This window comes from Bos indicus, chromosome 5 (genome assembly GCF_029378745.1).
Source record: "Bos indicus isolate NIAB-ARS_2022 breed Sahiwal x Tharparkar chromosome 5, NIAB-ARS_B.indTharparkar_mat_pri_1.0, whole genome shotgun sequence".
Taxonomy (NCBI): domain Eukaryota; kingdom Metazoa; phylum Chordata; class Mammalia; order Artiodactyla; family Bovidae; genus Bos; species Bos indicus.
In genome coordinates this window covers 107,471,196-107,491,422 of record NC_091764.1, presented here as the reverse complement: position 1 = coordinate 107,491,422, position 20,227 = coordinate 107,471,196, and the positions used below count along the sequence as shown (strand labels likewise).

At 51.6% G+C, this 20,227-nt stretch overlaps 1 protein-coding gene across 1 annotated transcript; it reads left to right on the top strand.

The window, feature by feature from the left end:
- The first annotated feature begins 7,119 nt into the window (after positions 1-7,119).
- FKBP4 (FKBP prolyl isomerase 4) lies at positions 7,120-15,017 on the top strand. Its single transcript, XM_019961700.2, has 10 exons — positions 7,120-7,326; positions 9,150-9,294; positions 9,714-9,856; positions 10,629-10,749; positions 11,019-11,175; positions 11,787-11,877; positions 11,968-12,051; positions 12,294-12,479; positions 13,086-13,325; positions 14,242-15,017. The coding sequence occupies exons 1-10, from the start codon at positions 7,222-7,224 to the stop codon at positions 14,347-14,349; spliced, it is 1,380 nt and encodes a 459-aa protein (XP_019817259.2). The 5' UTR covers positions 7,120-7,221; the 3' UTR covers positions 14,350-15,017.
- The last annotated feature ends 5,210 nt before the right edge of the window (positions 15,018-20,227 follow it).

The window sequence follows — 20,227 nt, the reverse complement described above, 5'->3', positions numbered from 1 at the left end:
AGGTTCATTTGTACCGCTTTTTTATATTCCACATATAAGTGATGTCATTTGATATGTGTCTTTCTCTGATTTACTTCACTCAGTATGACAGTCTCTAGGTCCATCCACGACGCTGCTTGCTGTTGCTGTTCAGTCGCTCAGTGGTGTCTGACTCTTCGCGACCCCACGGACTGCAGCACGCCAGGCTTCCCTGTACATCACCAACTCCTGGAGCTTGCTCAAAGTCAAGTCCATCGAGTTGGTGATGCCGTCCAACCATCTCGTTGTCTGCCATCCCCTTCTCCTGCCTGCAATCTTTCCCAACATCAGGGTCTCTTCCAATGAATCAGCTCTTCCCATCAGGTGGCCAAAGTATTGGAGATTCAGCAGGCTGCTAATGGGCATTATTTCATTCTTTTTACGCTGACTCACTCTTTTAGATCATGGACTCCTCCAGAGTGGGGTGTCAGATTGGCACCCCCAGTGCCCAGCGCAGAGCTTGGCACCTGGTGGGCACTCATTGACTCCTGGAGATGGCGCTGAGGTTGTGCCTGCAGGATAGGGAACTGACTGCTGCCCTCTCCTGGCAACAAGAGGCATTGTCCAGACCACAGACTTCCCTCCCATCCTTTGCCAAAAAAGAAAAGGAGGAAAGGGAGGCAGTGCCTAAAGACAAAGAAAGCTCCAGTCACTCTTTCTAACTCTTAAATACTTGTGAATTAAGAATATGGGCAGAAAGTGGATTCATGGGCTGGGTGCTGAGGATGGTTGGGAAGTGACAGCCAAAAGGTATGAGATTTCTTTACAGGGTAATGAAGATGTTGTAAAATGAATTGTAGGGACCTCCCTGGTGGTCCAGTGGTTAAGACACCACACTTCCAATGTAGGGGACCCAGGTACCTGGGTTTGATCCCTGGTTGGGGAACTAAGATCCCACAAACCTCGAAACGAAATAAATACATAAATAAAATGGATTAGAGTGGCGATTGCATGACTCTGTTAAAAGCCCCTGAATTGTACACATCTTTTCCATGAAGTGTAGCTTGAAGGATTTTAATTTCCTGACCAGGGATCGAACCCAGATCCTCCACAGTGAACATACAGAGTCCTTACCACTGGACCTGCAGGGAACTCTCTGAATTGTACACTTTAAATGGATAAGTTATATGGTATCTGAATTCTATCTCAGTAAGGCTGTTACCAACATCCGCTGGATCATGGAAAAAGCAAGAGAGTTCCAGAAAAACATCTATTTCTACTTTATTGACTATGCCAAAGCCTTTGACTGTGTGGATCACAATAAACTGTGGGAAATTCTGAAAGAGATGGGAATACCAGACCACCTGACCTGCCTCTTGAGAAATGTGTATGCAGGTCAGGAAGCAACAGTTAGAACTGAACATGAAACAACAGACTGGTTCCAAATAGGAAAAGGAGTACGTCAAGGCTGTATATTGTCACCCTGTTTATTTAACTTATATGCAGAGTACATCATGAGAAACGCTGGACTGGAAGAAACACAAGCTGGAATCAAGATTGCCGGGAGAAATATCAATAACCTCAGATATGCAGATGACACCAGCCTTATGGCAGAAAGTGAAGAGGAACTAAAAAGCCTCTTGATGAAAGTGAAAGAGGAGAGTGAAAAAGTTGGCTTAAAGCTCAACATTCAGAAAATGAAGATCATGGCATCGGGTCCCATCACTTGATGGGAAATAGATGGGGAAACAGTGGAAACAGTGTCCGACTTTATTTTTCTGGGCTCCAAAATCACTGCAGTTGGTGACTACAGTCATGAAATTAAAAGACGCTTACTCCTTGGAAGGAAAGTTATGACCAACCTAGATAGCATATTGAAAAGCAGAGACATTACTTTGCCAACAAAGGTTCGTCTAGTCAAGGCTATGGTTTTTCCAGTGGTCATGTATGGATGTAAGAGTTGTACTGTGAAGAAGGCTGAGCGCCGAAGAATTGATGCTTTTGAACTGTGTTGTTGGAGAAGACTCTTGAGCGCCGGCGCAGGCTCTGCTCGAGCTGATGCGATCAAGCTCCCTCCCTCCCTCCCTCCATCCCTGGGTCCCTGGGCCATGTCCCTACAATGGGAAATCCAGGGCAGCTACCTGAACAGTCTGGGTCTGAGCCCAGTGATCCCAGGTGGCCTTGCACACTCAGTTCAGCACCTGCCCTTGGAACAAATCGGGGGACAACTGGAAGGGCTATCACCGAGGAAAAGTGCAACGCTGCCCTGAGTTCAGTGCCCAGCGCACTGTCGCCAGCTCTCAGCTCCAGGGCCCTAAGGTCGCCTGTGGCTCCAAGCCTATGGGCCCGGCCGCCCGCCCACTCCATGCCTGGAGGTCTCCGGACCCACTCAATAAATAGCTTTGCACCAACTGGCCATCAATAGGTAATACAGACGGTGAGCGTTAAGTGGGTGCAAGTTGAGAAAGAATAGTTAGGACGTCGCCACTGATCAGTGAAGCCCCTGAGGAACCCAGAGCCCCGTGCAGAAAGACACCCCTTCCCCCTCCGCCCTCTACCTGGGATCCCTGAGTACTCCCACCCCGCCCCACCCCCCTGGCTAGGGGCGCCCAGAAACCCGGGAAGAAAAAAGCTGAGGCCGTCAGCCCGAGGACACGCCCAAAAATAGTGCCCCTGGAGGAGGCTGGCTTGGGGAGGAAGGCTGCTGAACAACACACCTGCAGGGCCTTTGGGAAGACATGAACTCTCAGGTGCTTCTGAGTACACGTTTTAGCTACATGCTGAAAGGATAAATAGCAAAGTCAATATTTGACTAGAGCTGACTGTGACCGACACAGATGGACTTTTGGGATACAAGAGTAAATCTGAGCTTTCATACAAGCTTTTTTTGTTGTTATTATTTTACGATTTAAACATTTAAAAATATTAGCAGACCAGTTACAGAAGTTTGATGTAATACCAAAGAAACAATAATTTCTTAATTTCTCAATAGTAAGAGCTGCTGGCTTGCCCCTGTGGTCACTGCAGAGCACATTTATGATGGTAAACACATTCACTCTCCACTGAGGCCGATGCAGGGCTGGGTTCCTCCCAAAAGGGGATCCTAGTTCCAGTTATGCTGATTAGATCTGATGCCCTGGACCCACATGTGATCCTTGATCACAGACAGGTTTGGGGAAGGTGGAAATGAGGCATTTGGTTATTGGACACTCCCATGAATGAGGCCAAAGCCAAATTTCAGTTTACCTACAGACATGGAAGGATGAAGACAGGCTACTTTTTATTGTCCCAAAGAGCAAAACAAAACAAAATATATTTATCTTAAGTGTGAAATTAGATTTTATCTTTTAAAAGAAGGAAAATACTCCTTTCTTTCAGTAGGACAGGCACCAAATATACCATCTGCTTTCCCCCAAGGAGATCGGAAACCCAAGGAAATAATATTAAGATCAAGTCTTTACTTCACAGGGTGCCCAGACTTGTTGGGATGACAAAATATCAAAGCTAGTGTATTAGATAGTCATTTTCATCATTGAGTGTGAAAGAGAAAAAAGTACAGATGTTATTCATAATAGCATCAGGAAAAAGCACTATCCTAGACACCATGCATCAAACCCCTGTCCAGACCAGTCAGTGGCTCTCAATCTGAAGACTGGAGACTTTGGGGTCTTTCAGATCTATACTCCAGCATTCAACAGGCTGAACAAGTGAGACATGGCACACACACACTCATGACCGTTTGCTATGTGCCATGCACTGCGTTAAGTACGTCACACGTGATAATTTATCATTTAACCCTCAAAGAAAACCCCTGTGACATAGACAGTATTATGATTCCCATCTATCCCAGAGATGAGGAACGCTTGCCCAGTGACCCGGGGTGTGTTCAGTGATGAAGCTTCAAGCATCCACTGTGTGCAGACCCCACATGTGTATGCAGTGTTCAGTCGTATCTGACTCTTTGTGACTCCACGAGCTGTAGCCAGCCAGGCTCCTCTGTCCACGGGATTCTCCTGGCAAGAATACTGCAGTGGGTCGCCATTTCCTCCTTCAGGGGATCTTCTGAACCCAGAGATCCAAGCCACATCTCCTGCGTTGCAGGTGGATTCTTACCCCTGAGCCACTGGGGAAGCCCGCGTAGCAGTCTATTGTTATTCAAATGCATGAAAATGGAGCTGTAATCTCTAAAATAAGTAAATATTTTATGAAATGTTCAGTAGCTGTTTTGGTTAGTAGTATAAATTGTGTTTTCTCAGTTGACAGACACCAGAAGTAGCAAGAAATTATGAAATGTCCTTAACATTTTTGGTATTAACATTTTTTTTCACACCAGTCATATCGGTGATGTTCTAATTCTTAGGTTGGGAGTGTGGTATATTCCCAAGGTCCATTATGTTGGTATGTTACATAACGTGTATATGTGTACACAATGCTCATCTCACATTCTCTTGGACGATTCAAGTACTATTTTTTTTTTTTACTGTTTAAGAGCATTAGCAGTCAAAAAAGTTCCTTTTTAAAGAACCTTTAGAAACAAAGGGTTTAGGGAATTTCCTGGTGGTGCAGTGGTTAGGACTCCTTGCTTCCACCGCCACAGCTAAGGGTTCAACCCCTGGTCAGGAGGAACTAAGATCCCACACTCCAAGCAACATGGCCAAAATAGTAACAACTAAATAAAATAAAAACTAAACAATTAAAACAAGGGATGTTTATGTCTGAGGGATGGACCTGGCATTTGGGAGATGTACCATGTGAGTTCCCAAAAGGTTCATTCTGACAATAATGAGCCAGATAATAAAAATAATAACAAAACTAACCAGAGCACCTAAAGAGTAAGGTGGGGAGTGGGGAAAGGAAAAGTGTGCTCTCTTCCTCTAGCAAAAGGGGGGAGTTTCAGAAGGATTTTGAATGACTGACTGGTACGACTGAAAATAATCGCGTTATTAAACATCTTTAATGGGAATACTAATTTAAACCAGCTGAGGGTTAAAAAAAAGGGGGTGTGGCTGGGCAACAGATGAGGGAGAGGGAAAGAAAATTTGGGGAATTTCTTGGTGATCTAGTGGTTAGGACTCTGCCTGTTCACTGCCAAGGGTATGGGTTCAATCCCTAGCAAGAAAAGAATGAAAAGAAAACAGATTGGAAAAAAAAACAAACCTATCTGTGCACTTTCTACATTGAGTACGTGTAAGTTTTACAATCCGAAGAATATAATGTAAATAAAATGCAAAATAATTCCAGAAACAGAAAAAAAAACTGGGGGATCCTAGAACCCAGTGACTACTGTCCCTCCTCACCCCTTCCATCTCCCAGACCCCTCAACCATTCATTGACTGAAAGAGCACAGCACTTCCTCCCTGGAAACCTCTACCTCTGACCCTTCCCTTTCCCCTTCCACGAGGTTTTCTCCTGTCTTACAGACCTCTGTATCCTATCCAGGTCTCACCAGAGCACTCATCCCATCAGAATCATGAGCATGATTTACTAACCTGTGTGAAGGTGGGCACTGGGCTAGATGCCCGACATACATTCCTGCTTTGTAACCATCACAACTACCCTCGTTGACAGGTGTTCCTATCCCTGTTAATCTGCCCCAAATTGGTTAGTATGTTGGGGACCCAACTCCTTGCTTACTCTCTAGAAAGAGCACGTGCTCTTTCTACTGCCAGTATGTGTGCAAAAGCGGTCATATCTTGGGTGCTCAAGTAAAACATGCTGACTAGCAGATACGTACAACTGTTTGCTGCCAGTAAAGAAATAGATGCTTTTAGAAAAGCATTACTCGACTGGAACTTTTCTATACCAACTTGTTCAGCCAGATAATATCCAGTGGCCCCAGCTTCAAAAGAAATCAGTACACACAAGACAGTGACCGTACACAGGTGCAGGAGCCAACAGCAAGATAACTGCCAAGGCGGCAAGCCAGCACCCTACCCTCCGCCCGTCTCCCGCAACTTCGGAGGGCCACCGTTACTTCTCACCCTCCTGAGGACAGTGGTAGAAAGGAAGCGGATTTACTCTCTAGTGAGGCAATCCCCTCAAGTCCGCTGAAGGCCAGTCACTGAATGAAAAACGTCTTAATCGAGGCTAAATACATTTGCTGGAAGAAACGATTTTATTTGTCCTGCATCCCTTCCCAGCCAATCCCAAGAGAAAAGACTACAATGAATTACCTGGTTATAATATTGAAATTTTATCCGAAAACAGCCCTTTTAGTTTTCTACCTATATAGGACAGTCTTCATAATACAGTGCCAAGCACTGAGCAAGGGCTCCAAAACAAATAAACAAAAAACCTCATTATTATTGGCATACACATTTCTTCAGCCAATAATTATTTGATAACACGCACCAGATACTAAACTGGGCTTAAGTGGTAAGGAAGAGCAGGACCCTCCATACACAGATCTTTTTGTCAAAAAGTTATTGTTTTGGTAACTATGGCGCTTCCTAGTCGCCACAGGAAGTCCATGAATACACGGGAACCCAGTATTAAGAAAATATTCCTCTTCATGGGCCTTCAGTAAGATGCAGTGGCTCTCCTCGCGAGTTGAACCCATTCTATGTGTTCAGTTGTATTATTGTCGGGAAAGGCCCCTTTAACACACGGGCCATTTCTTGCAAACGGGCAGATCGCAGCGTTTCGCCGGGCCCAGGGCGCACGCTAGCCCCTCTCCGGGGAAACCCAGACGCCTCCCCGGCCCTACACGCCCAGGTAACGCTCCCCTCGCTCTGCATTCAGGACGCGCGCCTGGCCAGGCGGGGAGGCCGGCAGCCCGCGGCTCGGGCCGGGGCGACGCACGCGCGGCACCCACGTCCGGCCGCGCGGCGTCGGATGCTGCGGGGGTATCGAGAAGGATCTGGAAGAATCTGGCTAGACCGGGGGGACGGGAGGGGGAGGCTGGGAGAACGAGAGGCGGGGGCGGGGGCTGGCTCCGAGTCCGAGGGTCTCGGGGCCGGGGCGGGGCTAGGCGGCCGGCGGGAGGAACGAACCAGAAACCACCTTCCGCAGGAGCGCCCTGAGCTCCAGAGCCTGAACCCGCTCGGCCGCCGGTGCCTCTAGAAAGTTCTCCCCCCACGTCCCTGGCGGCCGCCCGGCTCCTCCCAGCCCCTCCCTCCGAGGCGGTGGGACCAATCGCTCCCCCGGCCGCCCACGACCCCACCTCCTCCTCCGCCCGCGCCCGAGCAGAGAGGTGCGCGAGCCCCGACCCGCTGCCCGCACCGCCGCGCACACTCCGGCGCCCGCTGCCCGAGAAACGGCGTGATGACCGCCGAGGAGACGAAGGCGGCCGAGAGCGGAGCGCAGTCGGCGCCGCTGCGCCTCGAAGGGGTGGACATCAGCCCCAAGCAGGATGAAGGGGTGCTTAAGGTAAGGGGCAGGGGGCGCCCCGGGGTGGCGGCGGGGGGGTTCGGGCACTGGGAGCGCCCCAGTATCTGGCCAGGGCTCGGACGGCCGCCTTTCAGCCTCCCGGCTGGCCGTTGAGCAGGCCATGCAGCCGTGGCCCTGCGCATCGCCTTCCTGGCCAGGCTGCCGGTTCAGGGCGGGAGGGCTGCCACACGTTCGGAAGGGGAACATCTGGGCTGAGGCTCCCCAGGCCTGGGAAGGGTCCCTGAGCGCAGCGCCTGCTCTGGCTGCGGCATACGCCGGGAGGGGCGCGGCTGGGGCGGACGCGCTCGCGCGGGGGGCCTGGCGGCGTGCACCGCCCCGCTGCGATCTGCGACCCGCGGCCGGCTTCTTCCCGGCCGCCGCTGCCGCCAGGGAGCACCCCCACCCAACCCCAGCCGCCTGCGTCTCCGGGGTGCGGAGCTTGCCGACCCCGGCAGTTAAACATTAGCCAGGACGCGAACAGGGTCCCGGGAGTTATTGCCTGGCCCGCGCGGGCCTTTGTGCGACTTGGCGCGCGGTCCTGGCGCCCTCCGCCCTCTGGTCACCCCTTTCCTAAAGGCTGGGACCCGGCTAGGTCACCCGCTCGGCCATGCTGTCCCCCTCCCCCCCCCCGGCCCCGGTGCATGCCGGGACCTGTAGTTCACCCACTCCCCGCCCGCACCGCACCCCACCCCACTCCACCCCCGGCCCGGGGCCTTCTTGAGCGCGGGGTGCGGGACTGGGAGGAGGTGCTTTGGTTGGGCGCCGTAAACCGTGTTACGGCTGGAGGAGCCAGGCAGCAGGGCGTCTTGACCCGGGTCAGGACAACCGGCCGCGGTTCGGAGCAGGTTCTGCGCTGTCCAGGATGGCGAAATCCTAGCCCGGCTTCGTTCCTATCTTCACCCAGTCTTTCTGCTTCTCCTGGCTTCCCGCAGCTCAGCCCACGTGTGCGTGTGGCCAGGGCAGGTTGGAGACCTCGGCGAGCTTCTTAGCCGTTTCAGAAACGCACCTGGCTGCTCTCCCAGTGTGCACGCAGGCTTCCAGGGAGACCCCCATTTCCCCTTTTCATTCTCCACACCACCTTTTCATTTTTCTGTTTACTCAAGTCCATGTGCCTTGCATCGTGGGAGCTTTCCTTTAGAGGGTAACTTGCACACTTAACCAGGTAGACCACCTTTTTATAAACGCTAAAGAAGAGAAGCAGGTTCTTCTAAACACTGGGAAATATTCTGGCCCTGACTTCAAGGACTGCAGTAGCCTACCAGTCAGGAACGCTCAAGTCCCAGGTCAGAGCCTAGGGCCTCCTGCTCAAAGGCCCTTGGCTCACTTGTAAGCTGGTAATTGCTCTTAACCTCTCCTGGACTTTCTGGTTTCCCTCTTCTCTCTAAACCAGACCTGATTGGATGACTGGAGTTTAGGAAGCATGAGGAAATGTAGCATAAATACTTTCCCCTTTGCTGCTGATAAATTCAGTGTTTTACTGGTTTAGTCCTGTAACCACTGTGATAGGGTTTATCATCACTACTTTACAAATATGGTCAGTTTAGAGAGTTAAAGTGACTTCTTTAAGATCGTAACAGCAAAAATGATCTCAGGTGTTTTGTCTCCAGTGTTTCAAACCAAGTCATGTCATGGTCCAAGAAAGGGAGGTCAGTTTAATTCTAGCCAAAGCCCACAGCAGAGTCATTTGATGAAGGGTTTGTTGAGTTACTTGCAAGGAGGCAGAAGAGACCGTTTACATTCTGGCCAGAGGCATGCGAACAGTCATGGTTCCTCTCTGTGTCCATCCCCAGGGACTCAACCTTTTCTCCTTCCCTTCCGTCCAGGTCATCAAGCGAGAGGGCACCGGCACAGAGACACCCATGATTGGGGACCGAGTCTTTGTCCACTACACAGGCTGGCTGCTCGATGGCACCAAGTTCGACTCCAGCCTGGACCGCAAGGACAGGTTCTCCTTCGACCTGGGGAAAGGTGGGCATGGTTAGCAGGCTCTTAGGACTGGGGTGTGTGCGCTGTCACAAACAGAAACCGTATTCTCAGAAGCTTAAACAGGGAACAGCTTATTACAGTTCTTTTTTTAATTTCCACTGTCCTGAAACTATTGATTTTTTTAATCTCTCATTGCCTTGATCACCTTCAAAAACCTTGCTTCCTTTTCTGGGGTGGAACCTCTTTATTTCAGAGTTGAGTGATTTTTCTTTTTTTCTTTTTTTTGAGAGGTCTGAGACCTGATACCATTTATCGCAACCAGATTTTCTACCTTCCTGGTCCCATTTCTAAATAGTACCCAGCTTCCCTTTGGGCATGGGACAGTAAGTCTCTCAGGCCACTGTTTGAACCCAGAGGGAGATCCCTGCCAAAGAGGACCTGTTTCTTTTCTGTACCTACAGGGGAGGTCATCAAGGCTTGGGATATTGCTGTAGCGACCATGAAGGTGGGTGAAGTGTGCCATATCACCTGCAAGCCAGAGTACGCCTATGGCTTAGCGGGCAGCCCCCCGAAGATCCCTCCCAACGCCACGCTTGTGTTTGAGGTGAGTGTCCAGCCACAGAGGGCCAGGCAGAGAGCCAACCTTATCTCAGCCCAGGGTCTGGCTGCCCTCCAGCCCTTCCTGCTGCTTGGAGACAATGTAGCCAAGGCTGAGGGCCTGCTCTCAGGGGAGGGAAGACAGGGAGTGCGCATCACCTACTGCTACTGCCAGAGAATTGTCAGTGGGCAGGTTTCAGTTGTGGGGAGGTGACCGCAAGCCCCTCTTTCAGACTTCAAGCAGCGGGGTGAGGGCTTGAGGCCTATTCATCTCGAGAGGGGTGCTCAGAGGGAGGTGGACCAACACGAAGGAATTGGGAGGTCACAGGCTCCATGCAGTCATGACTGACAGTGGAGAACATTGGTGCCCTGGAGATAAGATGCAGGCAGAGATGCTTCTCGCATGGGTCGAGGCAAGGGGCAAGCCTTTGCTGAGAAGATGGAACTTCACTGTGTTAAGACTCACAGATGGTTGAGCCCTACGCAGTGGAGGCTTGGAGAATGTTGGAAAGACTAGTGAGAGATGTGGGGTCATTTCTAATGCCTGTCGGATGGAGCTTGTCTAGCAGCTGAATTAGGACCATCTGGAACACGTGCTTGTTCTATAGGGCAGTCATTAAGGAGACTGATAGCAAGGTCGAGACCAGGGCCGCTCCTGAGAACTTAGCCACTTGGTCCACTCCTGGTGCGGCTGCCTGTGCAGTCAGACCTGCTCTGGCCCTTACTAGGGACTCTTGTGGGAGAGAGGGGAGCATGGATCCTTACATCTTGTCCCACAGGTGGAGCTGTTCGAGTTCAAGGGTGAGGACCTGACAGAAGAGGAGGACGGCGGAATCATCAGGAGAATACGGACGCGGGGGGAGGGCTATGCCAAGCCCAACGAAGGTGCTCTCGTGGAGGGTGAGGCTCACAATCTGGGATTCTCACTCGGGCTCCGCTGTGCAGGGCCTGGGTGGCTGTGGGCAGGTCCATACCTTTCTGTGATCCAGCTTTCTTATCTGTAAAGTGAGGGATTGAACCACATTCTCTTAACATCCCTCCATCTGAGAATGCAGAAAGGCATCTGGGGAGTAGGAAGGGACAGGGCAGGGGGGTGGCTGGGGGTGGCTGGTGCATCCCTTAGTCACCAGCCCACTCAAATCCAGTGCATTGTCTGTCTGCCACGCCAGTTGTACTGGAAGGATACTTCAAGGACCAGGTGTTTGACCGGCGGGAGCTCCGCTTTGAGGTCGGCGAGGGGGAGAGCATGGATCTGCCCTGTGGGCTGGAGAAAGCCATCCAGCGCATGGAAAAAGGAGAACATTCCATTGTGTATCTCAAGCCCAGGTGAGGCCAGCTCTGGCCCAGGTGTGGGCAGTCTGTAGAGCAGGTGGACGAACTGAGGTCAGATCTTGTCCAGGTGAGTTGTAGAGCCAGCCTGTATTGTATAGCCAGTTGTGTCCTCCCCTGCCAGCAGTCACTATGCGCTGGTCACTCGGCACAGACACCTCAGGACCTCTGTTGTACTCAGGAGCGTGGCCACAATCACCCACATCTTTTTGAATCAAAACCTCATCTCTTCAGTTATGGCTGTGGCAGATTACCTTTCCCAGCCCAAGATTTTCATCTCCTGTTAATTGAGTCGTTACTAATGTTTGTTGAAACATACCTACTATGTGCCAGACACAGTGCAGAAAATTCCTGGGTGTTCAGAGACATTGTTCCCACCTTCTAATGGCTCTCTGCTCAGGGAGATAATCGTGCCAGTGCGTAATGTGAGTTACTAGAATGATGTGTAAGATGTAAGAGCCCAACTAACTGTGTGAAGAAGCATCAGGGAAGATTTTGCCAAGCAGGGAAGTTTGCACCAAGACCAAAGGGATGGAGGGCACTTTGCAGGAAACCTTTTAAGTATGAAGCAAGTTAAGAAACGACCTGGTGTTTTCTTGCCACCACAGATATGCTTTCGGCAGTGCTGGGAAGGAGAAGTTCCAGATCCCACCAAATGCTGAGCTGAAGTATGAAATACATCTCAAGAGTTTTGAGAAGGTGAGTTCGTTCAGGGTCTTCCCTGCGCCACCTCGGACGTAACTCCTTGGGGCAGCTGACAGCTTGTTTTTCTCCTTTGGGGTATGGCAGGCCAAGGAGTCCTGGGAGATGAGTTCAGAGGAGAAGCTGGAGCAGAGCACCATAGTGAAGGAGCGAGGCACTGTGTACTTCAAGGTGAGCCCGCAGCGAGGTCCTCAGACACTCCCAGGGTGGGCTCTGCCACGGCAGCGGGCTTTCTGCCAGGAAGTGGACAGGCTGATACCTGCAGCTGTCACCAAGAGGATCTGAGCTGGCTGGTCGGGTTGGGGCAGGGCGGGTCATGACTCTCATACCCCTGGGTCACTGGTGTCCACGGACTGTGACAGCCTGGGGCCGCCGAGCCTGTGCTGGGTGCCTGAGCCTGCCCCCGCTTGTAGGAAGGCAAGTACAAGCAAGCTGTGCTGCAGTACAAGAAGATTGTGTCCTGGCTGGAATACGAGTCCAGCTTCTCTGATGAGGACGCAGAGAAGGCGCAGGCCCTTCGGCTGGCCTCCCACCTCAACCTGGCCATGTGTCATCTGAAGCTACAAGCCTTCTCCGCTGCCATTGAGAACTGTAACAAGGTGAGGCTCCTTAGGCGGGTGAGGGCGGTGTGTCCAGGCAGGGCTGGGTGCGCCCCCGGTGTGCCTGAAACTTGGCCTTGGTGACTAGGGCAGGGGAGGCAGGATGGAGCTGTGGGGCTCTGAGGTGGAGGCCCACAGGCAGCAGTGTGGGAAGCAAGCGGGTTTTTGGCTTAGTTAAGGTCAAGGACGAGGGCACAGAGGCGAGTGGAAGCACTGGTTGGAGGAACCAGTCCAGCATTCTCCCCTCCTGGCCCTCTGCCTCTCCCTCCTGTACCCGCTTTATTCTGAAGGGGGATGGGCTTCCCTGGAGGTCCAGTGGTTAGGACTCTGCGTTTCTATCCCTGGGGCGCGTGGATCCCTGGTGGGGAACCAAGCCATGAGCCACATGGTTCCCCTGCCCCCCAGAAAGAGAAGAGCGTGTTAGCGTCCAGGTGGTTTTCATCTGAAGGCCCGTTTTCCTGTGTGCCTCGGCTAAATGAGGTGCCTTCCTAGCCTCAGGTCCTTTCCACGTGGTGCGTAAGACCTGTTCATCGGGGGTGGGGCCCCTCTCACCGGCAGTGACTTGGGAGGATCTGAGACTTGCTGCTGCTCCTCTGTGTGTCTTAGGCCCTGGAACTAGACAGCAACAATGAGAAAGGCCTCTTCCGCCGAGGAGAGGCCCACCTGGCAGTGAATGACTTTGACTTGGCACGGGCTGACTTCCAGAAGGTTCTGCAGCTCTACCCCAGCAACAAGGCGGCCAAGGCCCAGCTGGTCGTGTGCCAGCAGCGCATCCGCAAGCAGCTTGAGAAGGAGAAGAAGCTCTACGCCAACATGTTTGAGAGGCTGGCTGAGGAGGAGACCAAGGTGAGGATGGGCAGGGTGGGTGGGAGGAGGTGCCATCACCTGGTCCCGTGCCAGTCTGTGTGTATCCCTGTGTGTTGTCCCTGCTCAGGCCCTGCGGGTTGGGAGCTGGATGTTCTGTTGTGCTTCCCGCCCTGTATTCTCTGTGCCCATTAGTAAAACACAGGTTTAAGAACCTGAGGTTTAAAGAGGTGATAGTTGGATTCAAAGTGCACAGAAGAGCCTGTAGTAAAAAAGGCTGCAGGGCAGGCAGTGCTCCCGGGTGTAGGGCAGCAGGCGCTGCCTCCTGCCTGTGCCTCGTGCTTCTTGGACGTCACACCTGAAGCTCATTTACATCAACGTGCAAAAGAGCTCATGTAGTATTTCACTGAGTGGGTGTATTGTATCTTATTTACCCTGTTCCCTGCTTCTTAGTCTCTGCGTTCTAAGCCTGCACTAACAGAAATATAATGCAAACCACATTTCTAATTTTAAATTCCTAGTAGCTGTGTTTAAAAACAAGTAAAATAGGTGAAGTTAATATTTAATTGACCCAAGGTATCTAAATATTTTAACACGTGGCACTTCAAAATCCAATGTGTATTTTAAACCAGTTTGAACTAGCTATATTTGAAGCGTTCAGTGCCCTGCCATGGCCAAGTTCAGTTTTCCGTAGTATTGCAATAAACGATGAGTCCCTGATTCTGTACACGCATGCACAGGTGTGTCTGGTCTCTGTAATTCTGTTGGAAGTTCGTGTGTACTATTTTTTATGTGGCGTGCGGGTTTTGGGTACAGACTCCATGGTGTCAGTGTGCAGGGCGATCACTTGGGTACAGGCAGGTGAGTGGGGGCCTGGAGTGACAGTCAGCTTTCTCGTCAGGGGAGAGGGCCAAATGAGAACTGGTGTTGACTCCCTGCCCCTCTTCCCTTCTCACAGGCCAAGGCCACAGTGGCTGCGGGAGACCAGCCAGCTGACGCCGAGATGAGGGACGAGCCGAAGAACGACGTGGCTGGGGGCCAGCCTCAGGTGGAGGCGGAAGCATAGCCTTGCCCCAGCCCTGTCCCCATGGCTGCCTGCCCGCCCCCCCACCCTACTCCACCCTGTTAGTTTTGTACAAACTGAAGAATTTTGAGTGAATTAGACCTTTATTTTTCTATCTGGTTGGATGGTGGCTTTGGGGGAAGGGAGAGAGGAGCAGGCTGGGGGGTGGGGGGGTCATTTTAGGTGGTGTCTCCCCTCCCCCCACTCCATTCCACGTGAATGAATGTCCCTCCACACGCACACTCATCAGAATGTTAATTTATTTTGCTTCCTGTTTGCTGTGTCCATTTTTCAGATAGTAGAAGGGGCGAGTGGTAGGGATGTGAGGTCCGACAAGAAGGCAGGGTGGACAGGGAGACTCCTCCTGGGCAGCCACTTCCCCTCCTCCCTCCTCCTGGTCCGTTTCCAAACACGCGGCCTCCATGTGGGTGCTAGGGGCATGGGAAAACCACTGCTGTGCCCGTTACCTCCACTCCCTTCCTCCTCAGCCCAGTTGTTGCGGCTGATGCTGTCTTCTGGTGTCATGGTGACCACCCTTGTACCCCCTCCTGTCAGTGTCCCTTTTCAGCCAGGTCGCATCCCCACCCCCTCAGCCTCTTCTCTGCACGTTGCTGAAGGTCCAGGCTTGCCTCAAGTTCCGTGCTTGAGCAATAAAGTGGAAACACTAAAAACCTGGGTGTCGGGCAGCCCTTTCTCTGTTCAGCCTCAGGGTGGGTGTGGGCGGCTGCACGGTTGGGGCAAAGCTCAGGGAGCCGCCCACCTTGTGCCCAGCCCCACCTGCAGTGCAGCAGACTTGTGCAGCGGTCTAGGAGGGCCTGCTGGGCACTGCATGGACTACAGCAGGGCCTGCGCTGAAGGCCTGGCCAGGGGCTCCCCACATCCCTCCCTGCCGCAGCCTGTCAGGTCTTAGTAGTTCTGGTTTTTCTTTTCCTAACTGCTTAGGAAAATATACAAACATGTAAACTTCTGGGACCAAACTACTGAGTTTGCTTTGAGGTTCAATGTTTTGGCTTCTGCCTAAGCAATTCAGTAGAGTGTTCAAGCTTTCTTGGCTTCCTTACAGAGTGAAACCCCTGGTGTTAGCAATACCTGTCACCTTGTACACAAGGGAACAGGGACGAATAGTTACAAAGCCTGACGGCACTGACAGCCGCTCGGGCCCACTCTCCAGCTTGCTGCTGCTAGGACGCTTCAGTCGTGTCCGATTCTGTGTGACCCCATAGACGACAGCCCACCAGGCTCCCCCGTCCCTGGGATTCTCCAGGCAAGAACACTGGAGTGGGTTGCCATTTCCTTCTCCAATGCATGAAAGTGAAAAGTGAAAATGAAGTCGCTCAGTCGTGTCCGACTCCTATCGACCCCATGGACTGCAGCCCACCAGGCCCCTCCGTCCATGGGATTTTCCAGGCAAGAGTACTGGAGTGGGGTGCCACTGCCTTCTCTGCTCCAGCTTGTTGCCTGGCCTCAATGGGGGGAAAGCTTGTGCTGCTTTCTCGCCGTGCTTTGACCCATGGCTTTTGCAGCATTCCAGGGCTCTGAGAGAAGCCAAGGGGCACAAGTGAGGCATCACATGTCTTGTCCAGATGCTCCTGACTGCCAGCCAGAGCCTGTGTGCCTTTCTGCCCCTGTGTGGGCTGTCCATTCCTTCCTGCACCGTGATAGAGTGCACGATATATGCCACATGCCTGTGCAGTTACTTCCAGGAGGACTTTTCTCCATTCTTTGTCATGGTGCAGGACTCACTTGTGTGTGGAAAGGTTCACCAAGCCATAGAGCACAGCTGCTGCTGGAGCCAGAACGAAAATTCGCCTGTTCTCTCCCAGCGCCTCTGCTTGCTCTCTGCTGGGGTCACAGCAACGCCCTGGGCTTAGGGTTTGTGTCCTGGTGTCACAGCCCATGATACAGATAACCCTCGGTAAGCACTTGCAATATAAACCCAGCCCTAAACCAAGAGCGTCACACGGATTAACTTGGATCCTTGAAACCATTCCACAGAAAGAGGCATTGCCCCGGATTACAGGCGAGGAAACCAAGGTTCAGAACTTGAATGGGAAGAAGGTCTGCCTGGAATGTGAGATGACCTCTTAACCAAATCCAGAGTGGCCTGAGGTTCATGAAACCTTGGGCAAGTTGAACCTCTGCTCATCTGCAAAAATGGAGATGGGAAGAAAAAAAAAAGTGTGAGGGTCCTTCCACCTCTGGGTGCTTCCGCAGGATTCTAAGAATTTGAAATATAACTGGGAAAGAAAAACTGCACTCAGAACCCTGAACTGGACAAATTCTGGTCTATGTAACATTAAAACTGTCTTCTGAAGATGTTTTACTAAAGCAGTTAGAAGCCTTTAAGGTTAAAGATAAATGCACCTCCTACTCCATTCTGCTCTGGGTCAGCTGCAAGTGCGTCTGCCAGGCAGCTGCACCCTCCTCACCAATGCCTAAATCTTTGCATGCAGAAAATGTGGAGTAGACAGAACTAGTAGCAACCAGGCCTGAGCGGTTCCTGCAGAGTTAAAGTGGTCTCTGGAAAATTTTAAACAGGGTTTATCTTGTTCTAGTGCTGGTCTGAACATCACGTTCTATAGATTTTATCTCCTGAGTATCTGCAGTCCTGGTTCCAGCAGCCTCCTTCCAGCATTGCTGTGGGGCCCCCCCACCCACCTCTGGTCCCATGAAAGGCACCCCAGTGTTCCCTTGAGCACCAGGGACCCTGCGTGGCAGATAAATCTCTACAGGCTTAAGCCCCGACCACACCTTCCCAGCCCATCTGGGCTGCAGGTCACCCCATGGGGTGGGGCCAGCCTGCCCTCCCAGCGGTGGTACGCTGGACTCCCCTCCACATCAGTCTGCATGAGAGGCTCAACTGTGTCCACTGTTTCAGTTGGAAAAAGAACAGATGAAAGACATTTTCGGCAGGACTAGTAACAAGGAGTTCCCTTTCAGGAAACTATTGCTTGAAAATCAAGAATTACACCATAGAACCTTTGATGCCTTACTCCTTCTGTCTTAAAGACCAGCCTCCCCTGTCCCTGACCACCTGTACTTGCAAAGTTGCTTCAGTCGTGTCCGACTCTGTGAGCCTATGGACTGTAGTCTGCCAGGCTCTGTGGGATTCTCCAGGCAAGAACACTGGAGTGGGTTGCCATTTCCTTCTCCAATGCATGAAAGTGAAAAGTGAAAGCAAAGTCGCTCAGTCGTGTCAGACTCTTCGAGACCCCATGGACCACAGCCTACCAGGCTCCTCCATCCATGGTATTCTCCAGGTAAGAGTACTGGAGTGGGGTGCCATTGCCTTTCCTCTGACCACCTGAGCCCTCCTCAAAGCCAGGTAACCCTCAGGTGGAAATGGCAGCGGGCTCAGGGCAGTCCCGAGAAAAGCCAACGAAAGAGAGAAGACATCTCTGTTTTTCTGGAAATCGTTATGCTGGCTTTACCGCCCGAGTTCCCCAGCTGCTTGCCAACCTCTGATAATGTGGATGCACCAACAATCCTTAATTCTGAAACGTAACAAAACCTTATTAGCATGTAATGAACAACACTAAATACACTGCTTTGGGAGGCAAACAGGATGTGAAAGATTTACAAAGTGGTTCTAAGGAGGAATGACCAAGAAAAATCAAGGCCTTTAGAACTCCGAGAGTCCCCTGACTAGAGGTGAGGACCAGTCATACCTATTCCCCCATCCAAGACACACACATTCCTCGAGATCTCCAGTCTCAGGTTCCATGGTGAGAAGTGCCTCACACAGAATGTGGTTCTGGGTTTGTTTGCTTTTTTTCTTTTTGAGGTGAAATTCACATAGTTTTACCCATTCAAAGGGAACAATTCCGTGGCAGTCCAATTACAACGTTGCATGACCACCTCAATCCAGCTCTAAAACATGTTTACCATCCTTTGCCCATTTCCTCACGTTTGGCCTTCAGTGACAAGAACTACTCTTCATCCTTCAGTTAACGGGCAGTAGATTCTTGAACGGAAAAGGCAATGGCAACCCACTCCAGTACTCTTGCCTGGAAAGTCCCATGGACGGAGGAGCCTCATAGGCTGCAGTCCATGGGGTCGTGAAGAGTTGGACACGACTGAGCAACTTCACTTTTCACTTTTATGCATTGGAGAAGGAAATGGCAACCCACTCCAGTGTTCTTGCCTGGAGAGTCCCAGGGATGCGGAAGCCTGGTGGGCTGCCATCTATGGGGTTGCACAGAGTCGGACACGACTGAAGTGACTTAGCAGCAGCAGCAGAGTCTTGGACAGCAGCCCAGACGGGTTCTGAGAGCAAAGCCTTCCTGAGCTCGGGATCCTAATAGGGCCAGACCTGTGGTGGTGGGGGGACTCTGAGTAACCACGTCTCTCAGAGCACAGCTGCCTGCACTGTTATTCTGCCTAAATTCTAGGTCAAGTCAAGTCTGAGGGACAGGTTTCTGTGCTTCAGGGCCCTAGAACCCTCCGTGTGCTAAGGTGCATCATGAGTCAGACTGGTGGAGTCTCACACTGAGCCCACTGGAAGCTCTGGCTGTGCCCTCTGGATGGTGAGCGGCTCTGGGTCTCACATACAGGAAGAGATTTCTTGAAAGCTCCCGTCTCTTACTGAGCATCCTAGGTCCACACCCTGAACAGAACAACCCATGTCTACTCGGGGAGAAGTGGACAGTCTCCCAGGAAATGCTTCCCGCTTGACGCACCTCCCCTTGCCCTGCTATTAGCAGGTTTCTACTGAAGCTATTGTTTGGCTATTGGTTTGTAGAGAATATGCCACCCACACGAACACTGCATCCAAGTCATCTGACCAAGAAGAAGGCCTGGTTAGGCAGCACTGGGGAGGAAGCCAAAACCCACGCTGAGAGTGCCTGTCCTAAAGGAGCTGAGCTCTAGATGGTGCCAGTGGAGACCCACCAATCATCTCACCAGAAAGGGCCAAGAACAGGAGTCTCCTTGTGGAGTCAGGGCTCTCCTTGTGGAGCCAGGCCTCTGTCCGCAAGGCTCTGCAATGCCGGGGCCTGTATTCCACTCGCTGTGACTGTAACACTTGGTGCAGTTAAAAGTAACTGACAGAGAAGGGAGAGGCGTGGCAGGGGTGGGGTGGGGGTGGGCACTGATTCATGCTTTATTTCCCGGAGACCTATCTTTCCTTCCTTTCTAACTTTATTTGGCTCTCTTGACAAAAGCCAAGAGGCAATAAATCCAAGTTGTAATCACAGTAACATGACCTTCATGACATGACAGAGCAAACAAAAACAGGCACCCCGGCAGAGAAAGGTCAAGAACAATAAGCCCAAGTGATGAGGAAGATAAACCAAGCTCCTGTGGGTGCTGGGTCAGGGTACCCTTTAAGAGAGCTGGGTCAGGTCAGGGCACTGGGTGACTGAGGTGAGGTGATCTCAAGTATTTTGTCCCGGGTTATTTATTATTTTACTATTTCACTGAAAGAGCTGGGAAAAAAAAACAATGGAGTTATACATACAGTGAAAAACACAATTCAAAACTAAGTCTACATTTAGATATAAACGTTTTGAAACTGGTTGTTTTTCCGCCCCTTAAACCTGGTGGACGCTTAGGACTGGAGCCAGGATGCGAGGACAGAGATGTGGCAGAGCCAGGTGAGCAGCACACGCGCCCGCCATAGAGGAGGTGGGCTTCCAGCACTAGGCACACATGGCGCTCCTTGGAAGGAAAGCTATGACCAGCCCATACAGCAAGTTAAAAAGCAATCTGGTCAGAGCTATGGTTCTTCCAGTAGTCATGTATGGATGTGGGGTTTGGACTATAAAGAAAGCTGAGTGCCGAAGAATTGATGCTTTTGTGGTGTTGGAGAAGACTCGAGAGACCCGTGAACTTCAAGGTGATCTAACCAGTCCATCCTAGGGGAAATCAGTCCTGAATATTC